We start from the raw sequence: 20,598 nt of genomic DNA, 5'->3' as shown, positions 1-20,598 counted from the left end.
TTTTGGGGTCGTTAACAAAAAGACAGCCTCTTTTTGAGAGAATCAAGTCCAGGTGGACCCGTTCCCAACAGATCTGGTGAGTGTATCACGAGTCTCTCTCTCTCTGCTACGGCGTTACGGCACTACGGCCCCAACTCGCCACTTTCGGAAACTTGAACTTCGATTAGTCCACGGGTGAACCAGCTGGACCAGCTGAACCAAAAGAATTTCTGCCAAATTACGCGACGCTGCCAAGGGATCGTCCATGAGGCACCAAAATTTACTCCGTACAAGATACATGAATACAGTATCTGGTAAATATACACTTAAAAAGTCATCTAAGCCCTAGTTTCAAATCTACATCGGAAATTCCAATCAATCACGCTTACTCTCCCCGTCAGCCTTGCGTCGTTCAACCACCTGTGTCACGGCACGTTGCACCTCAGGACTGGACCGCACCCCGCCGAGGATCAGCCCTTCTTTCATACCCCGCCGGAGCGTCGACACGCTCTCACGGTCACCACGGAAAGGTGCTAAACCCATTTGTAGCGTCCGCGTCGCCTCGACATCCATGCCGCGCGTTAACTGGATCATCTCCCCGATCCGTTGCATAGTCTGCGGTGAGATCTTATCGCCTTTGCCATTGCTGGCCACTTTGGCGGAGGGCGGCGCGGCCTGCGAGATGAAAATGTGCAGCATGATGGAGGCGCGACGTGCGAGCGTAAGGATCTGGAAGGGGAGGAGATAGAATGAGTTCTTAGGGAGCCAAGCTTGGAGCGTGATAGGAAGGTATGTAGTCGGCATGAACACAGCCTGGGGGTGCGTAATCAAGCCAAGTTCGAGGGTTAGCATTGCAGCGAACGTGTAGAAGCGCCACTAACACCAGTCAGCTTATTTGAATCTCCTTTCCAAAAAATGATATATACTCACGTAGCGGCCCCAATTAGCCCACCACAACCAGTTAAGCACCATCGTCGTGAGAAACCCGCCCACATATTGCGGGACGACCGACTTGAGCAATGAGGTCATAAGGAAGTCGCGCATGGTCTTCTGCTCGCCCCATCCGAACATATCTGTCCCGAACCGATCATACGCAAATCGTTTCACCGGGTCCACCAATGTTTCCTGCGCCTGTCGAAGGTACAGGAAATAGGCATCGGACCCGCTGTCCCCTCCGACTTTATCGGGGTGATACTGAGCAGCGAGCCGGCGGAATCGCGACTTGATTGCGCGCTCATCGGCAAAGGGCGACACGCCCAAGGCTTGGTAGTAATCGCCTGCAAGCTGAACCTGGTAGAAAGTCTCGTAGAGCGTGTAGAGGAGGTAGCTGGTGATCACGAAGATGAAGATACGGCGACGATGACGCTCGTATCGTGGTGTCTGAGGTTGCGGTTTGGGTTCACCAGCACGTATGGTTATTCCATAATAGACAGATTGGAGGAATGATGTGGCATACTTGTCCTTGATATCAGCTCCGATTTCATATACTCTATAGCTCCGCATCGCGCTCCACTCACATTGGGAAGAATAGCCCACCCGAAGTAAGGCAAGAGTGATGACATGGCGAATAAGTCAATTTTACCCAGATCTCAACTGCATCATATCAAAACAACAGAAAATCTAAAAGATGAATCCTGAAGTGCCACTTGGCGATTACAATATGGACCCCAAACAGTCCCCGGGGGGGCCATTTAACGCCCCGTCACCGCCCAGCCCCACCGCCTTCCCATCTCATCATAGCAAAAGCCATACGAAAAAAAAAAGTTCTCGACGCCTAGAAAGAAAAAAAAAAAGCACTCCAATCCTTCCACATCGACACGACAAGCTCCGTGGAGCGCCCAAATTGCCTCCACGATGGCAATTGACGAAATGGAAATCGACAATCTGCCGCTGCGCACAGCGGACGCAGAGCGCAAGCGCAAATCCAAAAAGGAAGCATCATCGGCATCACCATCTAAAAAGCGAAAGCAAACCTCAAAAGCCACTCCACACCAAGACGTCAATTCCGAGTCCCCCTTCACCCTCACAACAGCAACTCTCTACCTGCCCCTGTCGCCTATCTCTATCTCACCGACGCACGCGCTGGCCTCGCTGCTGGCTGAGCATCTCTCGCCACTGCTCTTGACTTACTTCCCCCCGCTAAAGGGCGTGATCCTGGCTTACTCGAATGCCTCGATTTCCAGCAAGCCCCCGACAAACCTACGCACCTCTTCGGACTTGAATCCGCAGCCGCTCACCCTCGCCAAAACAGCGGATGAGTACGGTGTCTTGTACGTCTACCTGACCGCCACGTTCCTGGTGTTCCGGCCAAAGCGCGGACAGACCCTCGAGGGATGGGTGAACGTGCAGTCTGAGGGATTCCTGGGTGCTGTCGTGTTCAATCTGTTCTCTGTCGGTATTGAGCGCAAGCGTCTGCCCTCGAACTGGAAGTGGGTGCCGCCTGGCGAGGATGCTGAGACGCCGGCTTTGACCGATGACGACTCGGGCTCCGATAAGGATATGGCCGATTTCGACACCGAGAAAGAATGCTTCAAGCCCACTACTCTTTCTGAGGGTGAGATTGCGATTGACGAGGAGGAGGAGGAGTCCTCTCACACCGGTTATTTCCAGTCTGTCTCTGGACACCGCGTGCATGGCTCTGTTCGCTTCCGTGTTGTCGATGTGGATGTCATTCCTGGTTCTGAGCGTGATCGTGGTTTCCTCAGTATTGAGGGAACTATGCTTTCTGTTGAGGAGGAAGAGAGACTTGTTGAGGCTGAGCGCCAGGGTCAGTCTTTGCCCCCGTCGTTCTTCTCATCGCCCAAGAAACTCTCTGCGACTATCCCCGTGATGGACGTCCCGGCGGCGTCGGCGGTGCAGGAGCTCTCGACTGTGGATGTGCATCTTGAGCCTAGCCCCAAGAAGGAGAAGGCGAAGAAGGAGAAGAAAGAGAAGAAGGAAAAGAGCGAAAAGAAAGAAAAGAAGTCCAAGTCTTCCAAGTCGAAGAGCAAAGACGAATAAATTCGCTCTGTGTACATGTCTGCATGAGCACCGATATCATATATCACTGTTGACTACATCCTGGATGGGCGTTCCGGTTTGCTTGTTCCTATTTTCCGTTTCGAATGTGTATATGCCAATTGAACAAAAAACACTTCATTCCAAATTATTTCCTGACGACATATCGATTAAGATTCAACCTCGAATATTCCCATGATATCACCTAGACTTTAAGAGCCAATACATCGGCGCCGCCAACAATCTCTTTCTTCCCTGGCATCTTTCCAACCCTCATCAACTCCGAAGACTTAGTCATAACGGGATCTACCCCCATAGTAGCAACTGCCACAACGGTCTCTCCAGCCGTATAATAAGCAACAAACTTGCCCTCCCCCTTCTCCTGCAAAATTACATCATCATACCCGTTGACAGGGTTTCCACAGTACCGCAGCTGCGCTCCAAGCGCAGACCAGAACACCGGAATAAACGCCTTATATTTCAAAGACGACAGCGGACCACGCTGCGCATGCACAATCGCGCGTGCAGCCGCGCGCCCCGAATTTTGCGCGACGTTCCAGTGTTCGATGCGGACTGGCGATCCGGTAGCGTCAGCGCCAGGGCCGTGGTATGGGTACGTTGCTATATCGCCGACAGCGAAGACTGAGTCTTGCAGGCCTGGGACGAGGAAATGGGAGGATGTTTTGACAGATCCGTCCTTTTCTAGGGTTATGGATTTGTTGTCACGGAGGAAGTCTGTGGCTGGACGGACGCCCACGCCTAGGATGACGAGGTCGGCGGGGAGGATTGTTCCGTCTTTTAGGTGGACTGCACCGACGCTGTGGGTGTTTGAGGGGGAGGCCTCTGCGTGGCTAACGCTTGCTGAGAGGTTGAATTTGATGCCGGCTTTTTCTAGATTTGATTGGAAGATGCGGCCGACTTGGGTACCCATTACGCGCTCCATTGGGGAGGTTTCCATGCCTACTATTGTCACGTTGTGGGATTTTGAGAGCGCATTGCCAACTTCCATGCCGATGAAGGAGCTGCCAATTACCACGATGTTTCTTTTCTCTGAACCGGCGGCCGTGAGGATTGACTGCACGTCTTGGATCGTGCGGAGGGTGAAGATGTTGTTTAGTTCGCCTTTGAAACCTTGGAGCGGGAGGGTGCGTGGGACACCACCTGATGCAAGGACTAGTTTCGTGTAAGAAATACGTTGGCCAGATTTGGTGGAGATAGATTTCTGCTCGAAATCCACGGCTGTCACTTCATCTGTGATGGTTTCTATGGCAGCTTCGGTGTACCACTCTTTTGGCCGCCATTGGATCTTGGCTGGGTCTGTGATTAGGGCTTTGGATAGTTTGGTCCGATCTATGATCAGATCAGGCTCTTTGGAGATGATCGTAATTGCCCCAGGGTATTTAAGCTCCCGCAGGGCTTGGATCAGGCCAAGAGTTCCGCTTCCTCTGTTCAGTGTTAGCGTGGTCCAAGCATCTGAATGAGATGTGCATAGTGATGTGACTTACCCTCCAATCACAACCACCTTCTCCTTCGGATCTGACACACTACATTTCACAACAGGATTACGCTGTCCTGCTTTGACATCTTCTTCTTTGGCAAGGATGTACACGCCGCCCTCTTTTTCAAAGACTTCAAACTTGTTCAGGGCATTTGGAGCTGGGGCATCTTCGACATCACCCGTTGTGACATTGAAACAGGCTGTATAGTATATTAGCTCATCGTTCTTTTCTTCCTCCGAGAAGAAACTCACCGCCATGCCAGGGACATGTAAGTCTCCCTTCTCCAGTAACGACACCATTCTTCAGTGGTGCTCCATAATGCGAACAACGCGGACTGAGGGCATGGACTTTATCATCTAGCTTGATGAGAAGAACTTTCCCATCCTCAATGCCTTCGATTTCAGCCTCGATCTTGTCTAGAGAGTTGAGGGATGCGAAAGAGGAGATGTCTTTTAATTTGTATTCTTGGGACATTGTGGCTAGATTTCGTTTGGATTGGATTGGCTTGAAGGATGCACGAGTAGATATTGAAGGGAAAGAAGAAGAAGAAGAAGAAGAAGAAGAAGAAGAATAAGTCAAGAGTGAGCTGGATATGCGGGGTGAGGAAATATGGCGCAATGACGAGATGCAGTTACACCGCCAGGATAGTCGAATAGATGACCATTTACTGAGACGGTACATAGTTAGGAAGAAAAAAAAAAGACAAGGAAGAACTTGCTTAAATAGAACAGTTTTGTATACTTGTAATGCGTTTGATGATCGAATGTTATACTACCCATGACATCACTTTGTAGACGTCCAATCACTGGCAGGGAATTGTCACCAAAACTTGATCGGCAAATATGGAGAATGTTCAGAATTCAGTATATTGTATTAATCTGCCGAAATAAAATAATGTCCAGGAAATAAATGAATGTGCAGTTCCTAGACGCCATCGCTCTGCGCCGTACATATACAGACAGTAATCCACATATCAACATTCAGCAATTAATCCATAATGCCATATTTCAGAACTTTCGTGACGAGCGCCTCTTCTTCTGGCTGGAAGGACTAATGCTCACTTCCACCATCCGTTGGAGCTTTCCTGTAGAAGCTTTGGATGGACGTCTAGACGAGCGTGGGGTGTTCTCACGGTAGTCACCATATAGTGCAGATTTGGAGCGCTGGGATGGGTTCATATTAGAGGTGCTGGGTTCAGGTGATCCACGCGGGCTGGAAGTGAGGTCAATCACTTCGGATGCCTGGGAGGCGGGGATTTGTGAGGTAGGGTTCGATTCAAGCACCCGCTGGGAGAGTTTAGAGCGAGTAGATGCAGCGGGGGATTTCGTTTCAAATGGCGAAGGGAATGAGGCTTGTTTTTGAGACTGGGCATCCTGTTGAGCACTCATTGGTGGAATGGGAGAGTGCGAGTTGGACGCCCGTGGGGAGTCAAGCGGCGAGAAGTTGAGGTCCAGGTAGGAGTGCTGGAGACTGTCTTCCAACCGTTGGGGACTCTGATTACCTTCGCCGTCGTTGTCTTCGCCGTTGTTGTCTTCACTGTTGTTATCTTCACTGTTGTTGTCTTCACTGTCGTTGTCTTCACTGTTGTTGTCTTCACTGTTGTTGTCTTCACTAATGTTGCCCTCGCTAGTGACGAGTGACTCGCCTGGCTCGGATGGTCCATTTCTTAACCGGTTCAAAAGATCTCTCCACGATTCAGAGGAGCTGTTGGGAGTCGCACTGTGCTTTTCTTTCAACGTATCTCTTTCCACAAAGAGAGAATCAGACGCACCACCATCACCGCTACGGTCAATGGTAGACAAAAGTGAACCAGACTGAGGACCACTGTCCCCCGAATCGCCAGGCGGAATGAGATTTTCATTAACAACCTGGCGCTCATGCTCTTGGCGATCAGACATTTCTTGGTCCTCGGGTTCATCTGCGAATGATTGATTTGCAGAAGCGTATGACAACGCGGAAGGATCCTCGTCCCGATTGGCCGAAGCAGATGGCGTTTCTCCTCCGATGAGGGTGTGGCCTTCAAGCTCGCGGCTGAGCTCAGCACCAGGGGTCATTTGCTGCCAGGATCGAGCAGAGTGAAACCCATTGAAAGAAGGCGACGGGATGGGAGGGGTAATACTGCGCCCATTAGATCCAGTCTGGACTTGGATCTGCGGCAGCCCTCTACCAGGTGTTTGCTGAATAGGTTCATCTGGCATTCCTGGGGATTCACTACGGGACTCAAGACGGCTGACTTCATTTCCAATGGTGACAAAAGTTGTGTCGTCAAGGCACATTTCCTCATACAGGGCAGATTGGGCGTTCGGTACGGATTCATGAACTACAGAGACACTTGGATATGTAAGCATGGGCCGTCAACCAGAGTTTATTTAACTGACATGCTACCTTCTCGAGTATTGTCCTGGTCCTCCAATTCGGCACCCGATTGTACTGTAGGTTGAAGGAGCTTCGGATCGCTAAGTTCCGCAAAGGCAAGCTCGCGATAACCGTCATCCTCTCCCTCGTCATTGGCCAGATCTGGTACTTCAAATTTGCTGAATTGACGGAGCTCATCATCGCCGGATGCTAATGTAGGCTTTCGGTCTCTCTTGGCCAGCAGTACATTAATCACTCCATGGTCTTTCACAGATCGCACCTCAGCTACTCGGTACTCGGACATTTGAGGCTGCCAGTTCGTAGCTTTGGACATGTCTAGCTGCCGGAATGCAATGATTGCGCCGACCTTCACCTCACTCTCAGTCAGATCAGGAACCGAACTGATGTCAACGGGGACCGAAGGTAGGTCATCGAATTGTTCAGGTTCAGGGGCATCGTCATAATTGATCTGATCTCCTTCAGCTTCGCCCGCATAATGGCCTCCATAGTAAGGAGCAGCTTCGCCTTCCCAGTGACCTTCATAATGGGGATCATCTTCACCTTCATAATGACCCTCGTGATTGGCTTGGTCATATCCGCCTTGGTATTGGTCATCGTGGCCATAGTAATTCCCATTTTCATCGTATTCCGCCTGCTCCTCATATTCTTCGTAGACCTGAACACGCTGCTTTCTCTTCCGCTTTTTGTTTGGGCCTTTGAGCTCACGAATTGATGCATTTGCTTCTTGATCCCAACGCTGAACAAAAGGATAAGGAGGCGCGGTCATATCAACTTGAGGATAGAGACACTCGACAGCACGAATGACAAGCTTGTTTTGCCAATCAATATCGGATGCATCTTCATCCTCCTGCATTTGGTCAGTCTCTTCGTGGGCTTCTTGTGTGGAAGGTTTGTTTCGGCGCCCGAGTGCACTAGCTTTGGCAGCAAGCTTTCTTCGTGTTGTTTCTTCCTCTTCCTTTGTCTTCGGGGTTCGCATTCCTAGAGACCCGAATAGCATGCGCCGTGAGCTAGCTATGTCTAAGGTACGTCGATTCGAATGTTCCGGCTCCAGCTGATCCTCACCGGGCAGGTCTGCTGAAACAAGGGTCTCTTCAATGGCAGATGCAGCAGGTGGAACATTTTCCTTCTCTGATGTCTCACCTACATCAACACCATTACCTGACGCAAGATCGCGAAGCAGTTTCGCGCGCCTGGCTTCAAACTCTTTCTTCTCCTGTTCTTTCTTTTCTCTCTTTTGCCTCTTGCTAGAAGACTCGGCAGATTCTTGTTCCGGTTCCACAGGTGCTTGGGGTCCCACAGGTAGCTGGGGTTTCACGAATGACTCCGGTTTAATATGATTTTCCGGAATATGCCAGCCCCCATGCTTGTCTTCCCACTCCCGCAATGCATCAAAGCCTGCTTGTTGGGGAAGGGCCCCTAGCTCCTTGAGTTTGGATAGACGGCGGCGTAGTTTGATGCGGTTGTTGCTCTTTTTGGTGCGTATGGACCCTTCACCAGGAGGACCCACAGAGACTGGTTGCTGGACCTTTCTCACAGGCGGGGCGGCTTCTTCTTCGGAATCCGAGTCTGATGAATCCGAGTCTTCGGAGCTTGAGGATGAATCGGTATCAGAATCAGAATCAGATGGCGCCTCCGCTGCAGGCTCCACCTCGCTTGAAGAATCATCATCTTCAGAATCATCATCAGAATCGCTATCTGAAGAAGATGCAGATGAATCGGATGAATCAGATGAATCTGAATCTGAAGTTTCAGCAACACTTTCCCCAACCTGTGGGGCCTGTGGAGGTTGTTGAAGATCAGGCACATCATCATCCTCTTGCTCATGTCCCTTGTTGAATCTCACCGCCTTGGAGGCCCTGGGAGATGAGTCTTCTGCGCGAGACCGCTTGCTCGAAAGAGATGAGGCAGCAGCAAGGGACCCCTTAGAAGTTGGTCGCTTGACTATTGAGGTAGCACGCAGTGGATGTCCACTGGCATTTTGAGTCTGGTTTCTGATATCAACAAACTGAGACGCCTCTTCAAAGTCCTCCTTGAGCGCCTGGAGTTCGCTCTCCAACTCATCCTCAACCCCAGGCATTTCAGACATGTCAGCTTCACTATCAGATTCCGCGGTGTGGTCAACAGGATGACGAATAACTGTGCCCAGGGACTCTTCGTGCTCGGCAGGCATGATAGAAAGCTCCTTCCCGAGCCCCGTGTTAGAAGGCGGAAGCCACTCTCCATCACCTTCCTCGTCGGCATGGACTTCCTCGGGCAAAAAGTCTCTAGCATGCTCCCAGCCAGAAAAAACCGTGCGTCGTTTCTTTCTTGGGGGTATGGTAATCGCAGGTCGTGTAGTGGTAGTTCTTTTCAAAAATGGTGATCCAAAAGGCACACCATCAATCAGATGCTTGCCGTCGGCAGTGATTTGGTGGCGACCACACAACCGTCTGGTCCGAAGGTCTGCCAATTGAAGGGCACGGATGCTACAAAGGAATACATTAGTCCAGTATAGGATATTTCGACGGTTTGTAGATGTACATACACAACTTCGTCTCCATCTCGGAGCAAACCGTCAACCTCCATAAAATGGAGACATTCCGAGCCAGCCACTTCGACAACATAATCTTCCAATCCCCACTGGCCACTGAATTCCGCATCAAAGACACTGGGTTCAGTTTCTAGCGGCACAACTTCATTCACATCCTCGAGGAGTTGTGCGACTGTGTACCCGCCATTGGAGAATGCGATGTTCGGGGTGCGAGAAGATGCGACAGCTGCGGTTGATGCTGGGCGATGAGTGCCATATTCGCCAAGCACCGAATTCGACGACGTCGTTGTCCAGAGAATACGTGTGACCGGCAGGCCATGACGCGAAATAACAAGGTGGAGACGCATGGTAGATGGTCAGTCGCGAGCTAAATCATTGACGCGGTGAGTGGACTTTTTCGTGTTGCTGTTGGGGGTTCCGAGTCGAGTACTCGGAGGTAATGTTTCGGTGCGGGGTTAATCTAGTTAGGCTGGGTTGACATAGCAGATTCGATTAAGATCCAAATGTCAGAATAGGTGCCCATAAGATTGGACATATGCTCGAGTGGAAGAGGAAGGCAACCGATCAGAGCTCAAATCGCGCGGAGGGCACGCTAGCCGCTTTTGGAATAGCGCACATCTTGTTGCCTTTTCCCTCATACTGGCTATCAGCGATGTGCACGATGTAAATAGACTATACATTGAACAGGCACTACACTGGATGGACTAAATTATGAGTCCCTTGGATAATAGATAATAGACCTCCAAAGACCTATGACACATTCTAAAACGAGAAACCTCAGAACACTTTTCAACAGTAAAATTTGATGGGGTATCGAGTTCGAAGATAGCAATAATGCGGTGCTATGAGTGCTGGAATAATCACTGGCAAAGTGCCATGAAGCTCCAATTAATTTCAGAACTGGACACTGAGCATAGAAGGGAAGTGTGAAACCAAACAACCTATTGAGCCCAATAGCCTCAATGATCGGAGCTTCGTGGAACAGGTTTCCGATTGGGTACGCCTAGATTCATAGGACGAAGATTATTTCGTGAAGTTTGGCGTTGCACAGCCTGGGGAGCGTTCAGGTGATTCCCCGCAACAGGCTCATATTGCGGTGGGCTTTCTTCATCAAGGTTGTTCCGAGGAATTTTCATCATGCTGGCTGGGCGTCTTACGGGGGACACGGGGGGCGATCCAGATTGGGATTCCGGCGGTGTGGTAGGTAGCATGTCGAAGGACTCCGAGGAAGCACGATTGCCTCGTTGACGAGGCGCCGAGGATCCTTCTGCCGCGGGTCCATCCTCAAGCGCCTTACCCGGTTGGGCTGCGTACTTAGCATCAGCTCCAGATTCTACTGTGCTTTGTGATGAGGCGTCTGGTGGGTGATACTCGCGGCGTGGTCCATCCACTGGACTCAGGTGGTCTCCCATGGCATCCTCGTAACTGGGTGGTGCGTCATCATATACATCGCCGGAATTTACCGGTACTGGCTCGCCGCTTGGCCGTGGTGGCATTGGTGGTCGGCTGGTTCCCATCTCTGCCGGCAAGCTTGGCTGGGGTTTCATTTTGGAGGCTGATGGCTGAAGCGATGCAGCAGCCATTGCATCCAGTAGGGCCTGTGGTGGGGCGATTCCTGAGAATACTCTGACTGGCATTCGCAGGGGTAGAATGATAAGTTGAGGCTATGCTATGGTCAGCCAAGAGACAACTCTAGGGGCTGGCGATTCAACATACCTGCATTTCCCGGGCATTTCCATAAGTCAAGCCGACTCGAACTTCCAGCTCGTAAGATCTTTCAATGTTACATGTCTCAAAAGACGGTGCCACCGAGTTAGGCAAAGGATACTGATTCCACAGTTTTGGATCAATAGTCCACTCAGTGCCTACGGGGTCATCTGGCTTGCCTAACGGTATATTCATATTGCTGAGGCTCATGATAACCCATGAGCCGCTTTCAGTGCGGCTGAGGTCATGAGCCAGAATTTTCGTGTACGAGATTAGTTCCACCTGTAACATCTGAAGGAATATTACATCCGGTCCCTCGGTCAGCTTTTTAACAAGGATACGAAGGGGGACAGGTTCGTTGCAAGTGAGAATAGAGGGGTTTGGAAGTCGAGCATCCACAGAGACCCGAGGAGGCTCTGGGTATGTCTCTTGGTGAGCAGAATGTCCCCGTGAGAAAAAACCCTTCTTCTTCGGCGGAACGTGGATTTTGGAAAATTGGTGTTGCCGCCGGGCATAGGTTTCCTCATTGGGATTCCCGACTCTTGGTGGCTCAATTGGAAGGAAGTTTAGAGGCACGATCTGAGAAATCAATGAGCGATTGCGACAATGTCATCTGATCTAAGCATATCACTTACCGACCTGATGTTTTCTTTGTAGAATTGTGGCCGGATGACTGTGGCCTTGACGAAGTATTTGATATCTGCTACACCAGGAAATCCGCTCAATGATGGTGGGAGAGTTTTCCTGACGTGTCGATTCGTGTCTCTAGCTACCTCGACTTTCAACCCGGAAAAGTTCAGGTTGGTGAGCATGCTGTTGGTAGTGCTGCATGAATTATTGAATGGAAACTGGCAGAATGTTAAAAGTGTTAAGAATGATTGAGACAAGACTTTTTACCTTGAATTCAAAAGGGTACTCGTATGACCCTGCGGCAAATGTATATGAAGGCGCCGGGGATCCATTCTGCATCACACCCGGTGTTGGGAAGACGGTAGCAACCTTGTACAAGATCTGCATTCGTTGGTTAAACAATGCTACAGCCAATATTGTATGTCACCGATAGTTGAACCACATCCTCTCACCTTGTGGACCTCAAGCTCCGTTCGCTTTTTATCCGAGTGCACATTTTGGGGGTGCTTAGGACCGGACAGACGAGTACGGCTCTCACACTCTAGTTTAACCTGGATACCCCCAATAGCTGCTTCAGTCGGTAGCTGTAGCACAACCTTGCCCTTGAGGAAGTCCAAATTTGTATAATGGGTGTGGCGGCTGTCCAAGACGATATTTGCGGACATGGCGGCGGGCGCCCGGGCCCTAGCGGGGCTATCTCGTCGGTTGGTTGCGGCGTTCGAAGGGTCAAATGGAAAAATACGGTCGCGGGAAATTGATGCGACAAGGATGAGGCTCTCTTGGAAGATACAAATAATGTGTGGCTCGGCGCGAAGAGATGTCGTGGGGGCCGTGAGATGGAGGGAAATGCGGATTATATGCGAACGATCCCGGAATGACGTTTTGAGGGTTCGCAGATCAACTGATTGCCAAGCAACATACAACTGCCACAGTCTCGCCCAGCATCGGGGACTTTTGCAGGATTAAGGCTAGAAGGTCGGATTAGGCATATATGCTGCGCCTCACTTAGATCACAGCCACATTTTTGTGAGACAATGGCCCATTCTGCTAGTATCCAGAATGTATAACGTCGGTGGTTGTACGGAGTTCTCTATACCCTCTTCCATGGCTTAGAATAGTAGATAAATTATTTCAAAGTTGCATCTATTTGAATCAATTCAATGTACTGATTTCACTATACAAAAATATGTCCATATATAAGCAAGAGGAAGGAAATGCCCGGAACTTCCACTCCAGGCACCAGAATTTCCACATCGAATCCGACCCACAGCAATCCACAAGGCCGAGAGAGATCCAAATATATCTGGGTTTAATTTCTCAAAGTCCCTCCTTTGCCAGCATGTCTAGTGAGCAGGCTTGTTAATCTCAAGTGACCCAATCAGGCTGTAACACATACCTGCAATGTCCAAGTAAAATGCAATGGCATTAAATCTGCAAGAAGATCAGCCTCACTCCCAAACTAAACCCTGCAGTCAACTAACTTTCGTTTGTTGCCTGTCACTTCTCCGACTATCCACTTGAGCCGATTGGTCCAGTTGATCAAGTCCAGATGGCTCACACCCATAAGGGTTCCTTTGTACCCTGCATCGCCTCCCCAGCGGCTACTAGCCACGCTGACTAGGCCGTCATTGGGTCCTTCGGTCTCCGCAAGTACTCGGTGTGAGAGCCGAAAGGCAGACCATATACTTGGATCCACTGCTGCTCCATAGGAGAAATATCTGGGGAATGTTGGCAGGGCATAAAGTGGAGAGAATATGAGGCACTTACCTGACATCATCCATATCTGGGGTATTAGGGTTGAAGGTCTCGGTCATGTATTTTCGTGTTAGTTGAGCGAATGCACCTGTCTCGACATTTAGTCGATTCAGGGCATAATAGATCTGAGGTAGGCGATCGGCTGTACAAACGAATGTTATCTCTCAAATTATAGCCGTAAGCGAATAAGTAGTCACAAACCTCCAATTTGATCAAGTACATAGTCCGCCACAGATGAGCCTACTAGACAGTCAACATGGAAGCGAATAAGAAGCTATTATATGCCAGACCTCGATGCGGAGAGGCGATGGTTGTTAACGACAAGACTTTGAACTTCTCCGGTCGTATGTGAGTAATCATATATCGCGAATCAAGACCACTTTGCAAGCCATTAGCTTGTGCTGTGTAGTGTGGTCCTCTTGCTATATCTCACCCCTAATCACGAATGAGCATGAACTTTATCGCAATGATTGAGGGTTCTCACCATGCTATGCCTATACAGAAATTAGTCAGAATATGTCATTACATGAAACCGGAAAATGAAGTCAACATACGCAATGATATTAACATCTTTCCCCCGAGCCCCTGTCTCAATGTTTCGGGCCAATTGTTCAGCCCGCTCTTCGATAGAGCTTGATGGGGGTACTGTCGCCGTGATAACTTCAATTCCCCGCGCCGTCAGTGCCTCTTTAATTCCACGCCAGTACTGGACACCTGGAAGATATGGGCCAGCAAGGCGTAGTTCATCAAACCCGAGCAAGCCATGGGCGAGAACGACAGGGTGTTTTGGTGCAGCTAATCACGAGTCAACAACTGTCCACACAATTGTTCAAGTCAGAAACGAACCGTATTTATCACGAATGATTGAGTACTCATCGACAATTACTTTGCCATGGTCCTCTAATCGCGGCTCGAGACTGGCTCTGAGTCTACATGAAGACCCATGATACCATCTGTTGTTAGAACGGCATACATTTTGACCGTACGAGTAGAATGCGGTTGAAGACCGTTTAAGTGCATTCGGTGTACGAATTGCATATTTCATTGTTCTGCCTTGTCTGCAGATAGGTTGTCGAATGAGATCCGGCGCGGAATGACGCAATGGGAAACTATCGTTGATGCCTCAGGCCAAAATAGACTATACGGCGGCCAATTACTCCATGCCTTCTTCCACCAAGAGCGTAGCCTGTGTAAGAGAAACTAAATGTCTACTCAGCTAGCTGCCCTGGCAGTGGTATATTATGATGAGCCTTTTTTTGGGACGAGAATAATTTAGGACAACGATCAATCATTTCGAGATCTACTGGTAGACGAGATTCGAACACTAGAGGCCATTCATCAGACAATCTAGGGCCAGACATATTCATGTCAAATCTGCCTTTCAATCCTCTTGTAGAATACTACGCGATCCACAGCTCTATAGAGGCTAGCGGGATTGCTGGAAACAGTCTTTGGTATCCCATATCCGCACCCGTTTGGGCTTAATGGACTGGTGATATATTCGAAGTTCGCGAAGCATAGCTCTCTATAATAGACTGAGAGTAAGCCGAGTCAGTAAGGACGAAAAACTGTGGTGAGGTGATCAATGCTGAGACTTGCAGTGAACCGAAAAGCCTAGATTCAAGCCAACCCTCCAGGAACACCACGATTTCAAAACGAGTGATCCAGGCTTCATCCACGTCATATACACAAGGTGGTTAAACCAAAAAGAAACTGATATTGTCCGACAATTGGATATCGATGAACAGACACGCAAGCGCATTCACGCTAGGAAAGAAAAGATAACCCAGAATATCTACATTATGCCTTGATCTTCTCCGACGCCTCGGGCTTGACGTCAGTCGTCACGCGAATGAGATCTGCAACCACCTTGTCGCCCTGCTTCTTGCCAGCGTCTTTGATCTCTTGGAGCTTGACCTCGGCTTCCTTGTCGGCCTCCTCCTGGGCAACCTTGTATCCGCTTGAGTGCTAGCGAAACCAGTTAATTTAGAACTGTGGATACATCTCATCATGACGGTCATTCGGGAGCTGTATCTCACCTCGCCCTCGAATTTCTTGTACTCTTCTTCCTTCTGGTTCTTGTATTCCTCAATCTCCTTCTGGGCCTCTGACTTGGCGTCTCTTATCCGCTGGGTACGGTCTGTATTGTTGCGATACAATTAGTTCGATGGGGCAAATGATGATAGGCAAGTCTGTGTAGCGTACATTCTCTGGCTAAACATATAATGTGACGTATTAGTGTCTGTGATAGGCAGCGATGAGGGGGGAGGCACAAGCTCAACTTACCTTTCTGCACAATCTTCTGGGCCTCTCTCTCAGCCTGAAAATTCTGCGGTTAGTATCTCCATGTTGCGCTCAAAATACAATCGAGACCTACATCGAGGAGGGTCTGAATGCCCGCGGAGTTCTGAGCCGACTGTTGTTCACCGTTAGCAGCTTGCCACCAATGTCGAGATAGATTTCTCACCATGTTTACTAGAAGCCTCTCAGCTTTTGAGATAGGGTAGAAGGAAAATAAGGCTGGACAGGGACGATTCAACGGCGAGTTTAGAGCTCCGAGCTCAGGTCGCTCGGAGCCACGCATCGCCCCCCCCAGAGCGGTGGGGGTTCTGCCATCAAATGCCGCCCGGTGACCGATAAACTGATAATCCCGGACACAGATTAACGAACAGCTAACAAAGCAAAGTATTGTTTGTGACCATTTTCTGCTGAGCCCCTGTCGAGCCGCGCTCTCACTTAGCCTGTCATGTCTCGCGCATCAAAGTTTACATTGGCAGCCACTGGCCTCGGCACAATGGGTATCGTCTGGTTTGTCCACTGGGCACAAGAGGCGGATAGAGCGGTATGTTATAGCTTCGGTTCCCTATCTCTAGTATATACTTACTCTGTTGAACCTTAGGCTATGCACAGAGGAGTTGAACGCGACATGGAAAAGCAGCGTATCAGACTAGAGCGTCAGGCCGATTTCGAAATGCAGAAGGCGCTCGAGCAGGAGTACCTCAAGCTCCAGACAGTACACAGCACCACCAGTGACTCAAATACAACCAGTCAGAACACGAGTCAAGGGTCATGATGCATTTTTTAATTGTGGATAACATGCTGTATGCTTATGCGCGGTCCAGCTTACGATCCGGCCTGGATGCGCTCCGGCTACACCAATGAACTCAATGGCGGCCAGGTCGCTGATGCATGGGAACACGGAGTTTAAATTGTCTGAATATGCCATGCTGTACAAATATTTGAAGCCTGTGGTTTATAATGAACCTCGTTTGTATCATATAAAAGGAAATCGTCACTCTACCAGTTTGGGTGCTGTCTTGCCGATCTCTTGTAGTCAATGTAGTTTCCAAGTGACTTGGGTTCTTCTATGTTGTCAAACAGAGCCCGAGACCTGGTGAGATATACATCATTACAGCAGCAATGATTGGACCTTCTTTCGTGATCTTTTGGTCTACAAAATATTATGGGGCCACGCAGTCTGGACCGTTGAAGCTCTTACATATCCTATCAGGTGCCGCCGTCAGCCGCAGGAATATGTTTCTTTTGAAAATACGGCGGCATGATCTCATATAACAAGTCTACACCAAAAGCCCATTGGACTGAATTTGTTTCTGCACATCACCGTTGCGATTTCATACACGCCATGCGGGTAGTGGGCCATACGCGCACGCAACACAGCTCATCTTCATGGGTTTTATTTAGAAAAAACGAGGTCGTTCTTCCTCGGTATAATAATTAAACTAATTTCTATTTATAAGCCAAGTTATTTGGACATTGTTCGTCGGTAGGGATTGGATGTGGATGAGTGCCGGAAACAGCATTCCCAATCCGGAAGTATGAATTCATACAACTCAAGAGCCTCCAACCAAACATTTCAATTCTAAATCTAGCAATAGTCTCAAATTGCAAGAGAAATAACAATTTCTTTCATCCTCCATCTACCATGAGAAACCTGGGACCTTCGCGGTGATGTCGGCCATGAGTTCACACCCAATGTCATTCAAACAACGGCCCTTCTATATCGTACTGATAATTCTATCGGTGATGTTTGCCTTTTGGGTCGCGGGCAAATCCTACCAAACTTTCTATGTCCAGGAATCAGAGTATGTCTCCAGCAACAAGTTGCAGAGAGTCGCCAAGGTGTCCATGCTCTACGGAGAGACGAACCATATGTACGAAAGAGCGCTGCAAAGCCACGAACGCCATGGGAAGAGATGGGGATACCCCATGCATATTCTGCGACAGGATATTTCGATCGGATTCTGGAATAAGCCGAGCTATCTGCTATCGTTGATCATCAATGAAATGGCCAAGCCAGCCGGCGAGAGAGTGGAGTGGTTGATGTATGTTCTGACTCTCCTGATATATTACCGAAAAAGACTAACTCTTGCAGGTGGGTAGATGCCGATTCGATCATACTAAATAATGACATTCCCGTTGAAATCTTCCTTCCGCCATCAGACCTGAAAGACATTCACCTGGTAGCAACCCAGGACCAAAACGGCCTCAACACGGGAATCATGTTCCTCCATGTCCATCCTTGGACGATAAGCTTCCTTACCGAAACACTGGGATACCCTCTTTATCTTCCTAAGATTGACCTCGGTCGATCTGCCGACCAGGAAAGCATGAGACGTGTACTCAACACGACATCGGGAGGTCCAAGCGGACAGGGATATGCAGATGGAGTCTCCTACCTACCACGGCCATGGATCAACACCTATGAATGGGACTGGGCCTATGAAGGCAAAAGGGGGGATCTGCTGGTCCACTTCCCCGGTCTAGAGGAGCGCCGATGGCCGCATATGGCTAAATGGTTGAATATTGTCGAGACGACACCTCATGAATGGAACTTGCCCCTTGAGGAGACTGGGTATTTCAACAAGACGACAGTGTACTGGTCACAGATACGAAGTGCGAAGGAAAGTATTCATTCTGCAGAGAAGAAACTGAAGTCCGGGGAGGCAGTGTCTGGAAATACCAATGCAACAGCCGCTGCACTCAGGAATACATTGCGTGAGAAATCAGACAATATGGAGCTGGTACAGCAACAAACCGAGGACCTTAATATGTTGATTGGAATGGCATAAGCTTTTGTTGAAGATTCATGTTGAATGTGGGAGACGTAGTTCGTTATGAGCGTGTTCAAGCTGTCTCATTTGATAACTATTTCAAAATCTATACCATGATACGCATAAGCATAACCGATATTTTACTCAAGTTTATACCAAGTAGTTGATACTTCATTGAATTTATACCAATTCCTTCTCTCTATATCAAATTCAATTCTCTCTATATCAAATTCAAAGTTCGAGCGCTCTCAAACACCACAATATCCACCCTACTTCATCAAACCTACAGCTCATGAGACGACTCACCAACAGATAAAGGGCCTTTCTTGACCATGATAGTGAGGACTTCATATAGTACATCAGCAGCAGCCCTATAAAATAGTCAGTCTTTGTCTAGTATGTCATGGACTGGAAAAATCTCACATCGTCGACAACTCTGCGTTAGTATCATAGGCCGGTGCGACCTCGACGATATCCGCACCAATGAAGTTCAGCCCATCAAGACCACGAATGATCGTTCGCAGCTCACGCGTAGACCAACCGCCAGTCTCTGGTGTACCAGTAGCCGGTGCAACTGTGGTATATGCTTAGCAACAGGGCAGACATGGCATTCCAACTTAGGACTCACAAGCAGGATCCAAAGTGTCAATATCGATAGAAAGATAAACCGGATTATCGGTCCCAACACGGTCGCGAATCTTCTTGATAATACCATCCGTTCCTAGAGATTCCAATTGTCAGCACGGAAATAAGCCAAGAAGCAATATACCCTACCAATAACATCAATCTCCCTCGCCTCAACAATCTCAAAACCACAATACCCATCATTCTCATAATCTGAAGGACCGGACAACGTTGTCCGAATACCAGCATGGATGTTCGTATCATTCTTCAACAGCCCTTCCATAGCCGCATGGTAAAAGTATGTGCCGTGATTAATAGCAGCAACCTGACTAGGGGAGCCACCAAACACTTTTGGCTTCCACGAGTCCCTAATCAAATCAGCTATGCACATACTAGCGTTAAAGTCAAAGATCATTCTCACAAATGACTGTCAAAATGAATAACCGTCACAGGCCCATAAGCCTTATTGATACTCCGCAGCAAAGGCAGTGTGATGGTATGGTCACCACCAAGGGTAATAACACGAGGAAGGGTCTTTCCAGCGCGCGAAAGGCCCGGTCTATCCGCGTCTGTATACGGCTTGCGCATCAGCACACTATTGTGTCCTTCTTCGATTTGTTGGATTGCATAGGTGTTGTCGTATCTGTGGCGTGGTCAGCGTTTACGAGCTCTATTTACACCGGCGGTGATCTTCCAGTGCAAACATACGAGGTAACAGGTACATCGCCACAGTCTAAGATGCGTAGCTCGCTTGTAAACGGGTTCGCTTCCAAGGGAACATTGTAACCTCCACTAAATCGTGATTGCGTGAGTCTTGTATTCGTGCCATGTTTGTAAAAATATCTGCTCGGTAGGGTTGATACGTACTAGAGATTGAGGCGGCGAGAACCTTGTCTGATACCACTGGGCCCGAATCGTGCGCCAGGTCTGTAAGAAGTCCCGGTGTCGAAGGGGGCACCTGTTTAATTGGACGATTGTTAGTAAGATCACATATCATTATTTTGATGAGACTTTGTACTAACCTAGGAACGCGATATCGTATTTCTCAGAATCACTGGCCAGGCATGGGTAGTACGGTAAGCGGCCGAAAGTCGATATTCCGGAGAAAACGGAGTCGGCCTTTGTGTTTCGTGAGATGAGTCTTCTTGAGTTGAGTTTACTTGATATAACGGGGCACTCACCTGTGTGCCACCATCTCCTGGGAGTGTGTTGTACCAAAGTCCTTGATGCGGACCAGCGAGCTGAGAACCAGCTAGTTGAGACTGACCATGATCTCCATGGGCCGTAACCAGAGCAGAAAGTGCCAGCAAGCCCGCAACGGAGGGAATCATTGCGATACTGAACAGAGAGGATTGTATCGAATAGAATTAGAAACCTTTAGAGTCAATGTTACTTGTTAAATCAAAGCAGTTACATGAGGCATCCTCCA

At 49.0% G+C, this 20,598-nt stretch overlaps 9 protein-coding genes across 9 annotated transcripts; 3 read left to right on the top strand and 6 right to left on the bottom strand.

Moving 5' to 3' along the window:
* Positions 1-354: 354 nt before the first annotated feature.
* On the bottom strand, positions 355-1,541 carry N7500_000122 (J domain-containing protein; the record flags this gene model as incomplete). The annotated part of the gene is made up of 3 exons (XM_056671268.1): positions 355-855; positions 910-1,440; positions 1,497-1,541. 3 exons carry the CDS (start codon positions 1,539-1,541, stop codon positions 355-357), a joined length of 1,077 nt encoding a protein of 358 aa, XP_056536841.1.
* Positions 1,542-1,833: 292 nt separating this feature from the next.
* Positions 1,834-2,979, top strand: N7500_000121 (DNA-directed RNA polymerase I subunit RPA43; the record flags this gene model as incomplete). Its single annotated transcript, XM_056671267.1, has 1 exon — positions 1,834-2,979. One exon carries the CDS (start codon positions 1,834-1,836, stop codon positions 2,977-2,979), a length of 1,146 nt encoding a protein of 381 aa, XP_056536840.1.
* A 202-nt stretch (positions 2,980-3,181) lies between these two features.
* nfr1 (putative AIF-like mitochondrial oxidoreductase (Nfrl)) lies at positions 3,182-4,949 on the bottom strand (the record flags this gene model as incomplete). The annotated part of the gene is made up of 3 exons (XM_056671266.1): positions 3,182-4,421; positions 4,482-4,674; positions 4,727-4,949. 3 exons carry the CDS (start codon positions 4,947-4,949, stop codon positions 3,182-3,184), a joined length of 1,656 nt encoding a protein of 551 aa, XP_056536839.1.
* Positions 4,950-5,482: 533 nt separating this feature from the next.
* N7500_000119 (uncharacterized protein) lies at positions 5,483-9,728 on the bottom strand (the record flags this gene model as incomplete). The annotated part of the gene is made up of 3 exons (XM_056671265.1): positions 5,483-6,806; positions 6,854-9,316; positions 9,376-9,728. 3 exons carry the CDS (start codon positions 9,726-9,728, stop codon positions 5,483-5,485), a joined length of 4,140 nt encoding a protein of 1,379 aa, XP_056536838.1.
* A 612-nt stretch (positions 9,729-10,340) lies between these two features.
* Positions 10,341-14,518, bottom strand: N7500_000118 (arrestin (or S-antigen), N-terminal domain protein; the record flags this gene model as incomplete). The annotated part of the gene is made up of 15 exons (XM_056671264.1): positions 10,341-11,045; positions 11,098-11,667; positions 11,724-11,936; positions 11,986-12,099; positions 12,171-12,619; positions 13,115-13,149; positions 13,200-13,436; positions 13,486-13,615; positions 13,675-13,713; positions 13,764-13,852; positions 13,907-13,908; positions 13,958-13,967; positions 14,028-14,268; positions 14,320-14,402; positions 14,460-14,518. The coding sequence occupies 15 exons, from the start codon at positions 14,516-14,518 to the stop codon at positions 10,341-10,343; spliced, it is 2,976 nt and encodes a 991-aa protein (XP_056536837.1).
* Positions 14,519-15,273: 755 nt separating this feature from the next.
* Positions 15,274-16,057, bottom strand: N7500_000117 (uncharacterized protein; the record flags this gene model as incomplete). Its single annotated transcript, XM_056671263.1, has 6 exons — positions 15,274-15,441; positions 15,513-15,613; positions 15,679-15,687; positions 15,760-15,793; positions 15,851-15,889; positions 15,941-16,057. 6 exons carry the CDS (start codon positions 16,055-16,057, stop codon positions 15,274-15,276), a joined length of 468 nt encoding a protein of 155 aa, XP_056536836.1.
* A 162-nt stretch (positions 16,058-16,219) lies between these two features.
* Positions 16,220-16,546, top strand: N7500_000116 (protein PET117; the record flags this gene model as incomplete). Its single annotated transcript, XM_056671262.1, has 2 exons — positions 16,220-16,315; positions 16,373-16,546. The coding sequence occupies 2 exons, from the start codon at positions 16,220-16,222 to the stop codon at positions 16,544-16,546; spliced, it is 270 nt and encodes an 89-aa protein (XP_056536835.1).
* A 971-nt stretch (positions 16,547-17,517) lies between these two features.
* Positions 17,518-18,563, top strand: N7500_000115 (glycosyltransferase family 34 protein; the record flags this gene model as incomplete). The annotated part of the gene is made up of 2 exons (XM_056671261.1): positions 17,518-17,816; positions 17,867-18,563. 2 exons carry the CDS (start codon positions 17,518-17,520, stop codon positions 18,561-18,563), a joined length of 996 nt encoding a protein of 331 aa, XP_056536834.1.
* A 265-nt stretch (positions 18,564-18,828) lies between these two features.
* On the bottom strand, positions 18,829-20,500 carry N7500_000114 (agmatinase; the record flags this gene model as incomplete). The annotated part of the gene is made up of 9 exons (XM_056671260.1): positions 18,829-18,916; positions 18,969-19,119; positions 19,174-19,266; positions 19,320-19,537; positions 19,591-19,812; positions 19,878-19,961; positions 20,037-20,127; positions 20,192-20,288; positions 20,351-20,500. The coding sequence occupies 9 exons, from the start codon at positions 20,498-20,500 to the stop codon at positions 18,829-18,831; spliced, it is 1,194 nt and encodes a 397-aa protein (XP_056536833.1).
* Between the last annotated feature and the right edge of the window lie 98 nt (positions 20,501-20,598).

This window comes from Penicillium coprophilum, assembly GCF_028826855.1.
Source record: "Penicillium coprophilum strain IBT 35676 chromosome Unknown utg000001l_segment0_segment0, whole genome shotgun sequence".
Lineage (NCBI taxonomy): Eukaryota > Fungi > Ascomycota > Eurotiomycetes > Eurotiales > Aspergillaceae > Penicillium > Penicillium coprophilum.
Note: the sequence above shows the minus strand (reverse complement) of the source record. Positions and strands in the feature narration are given on the sequence as shown.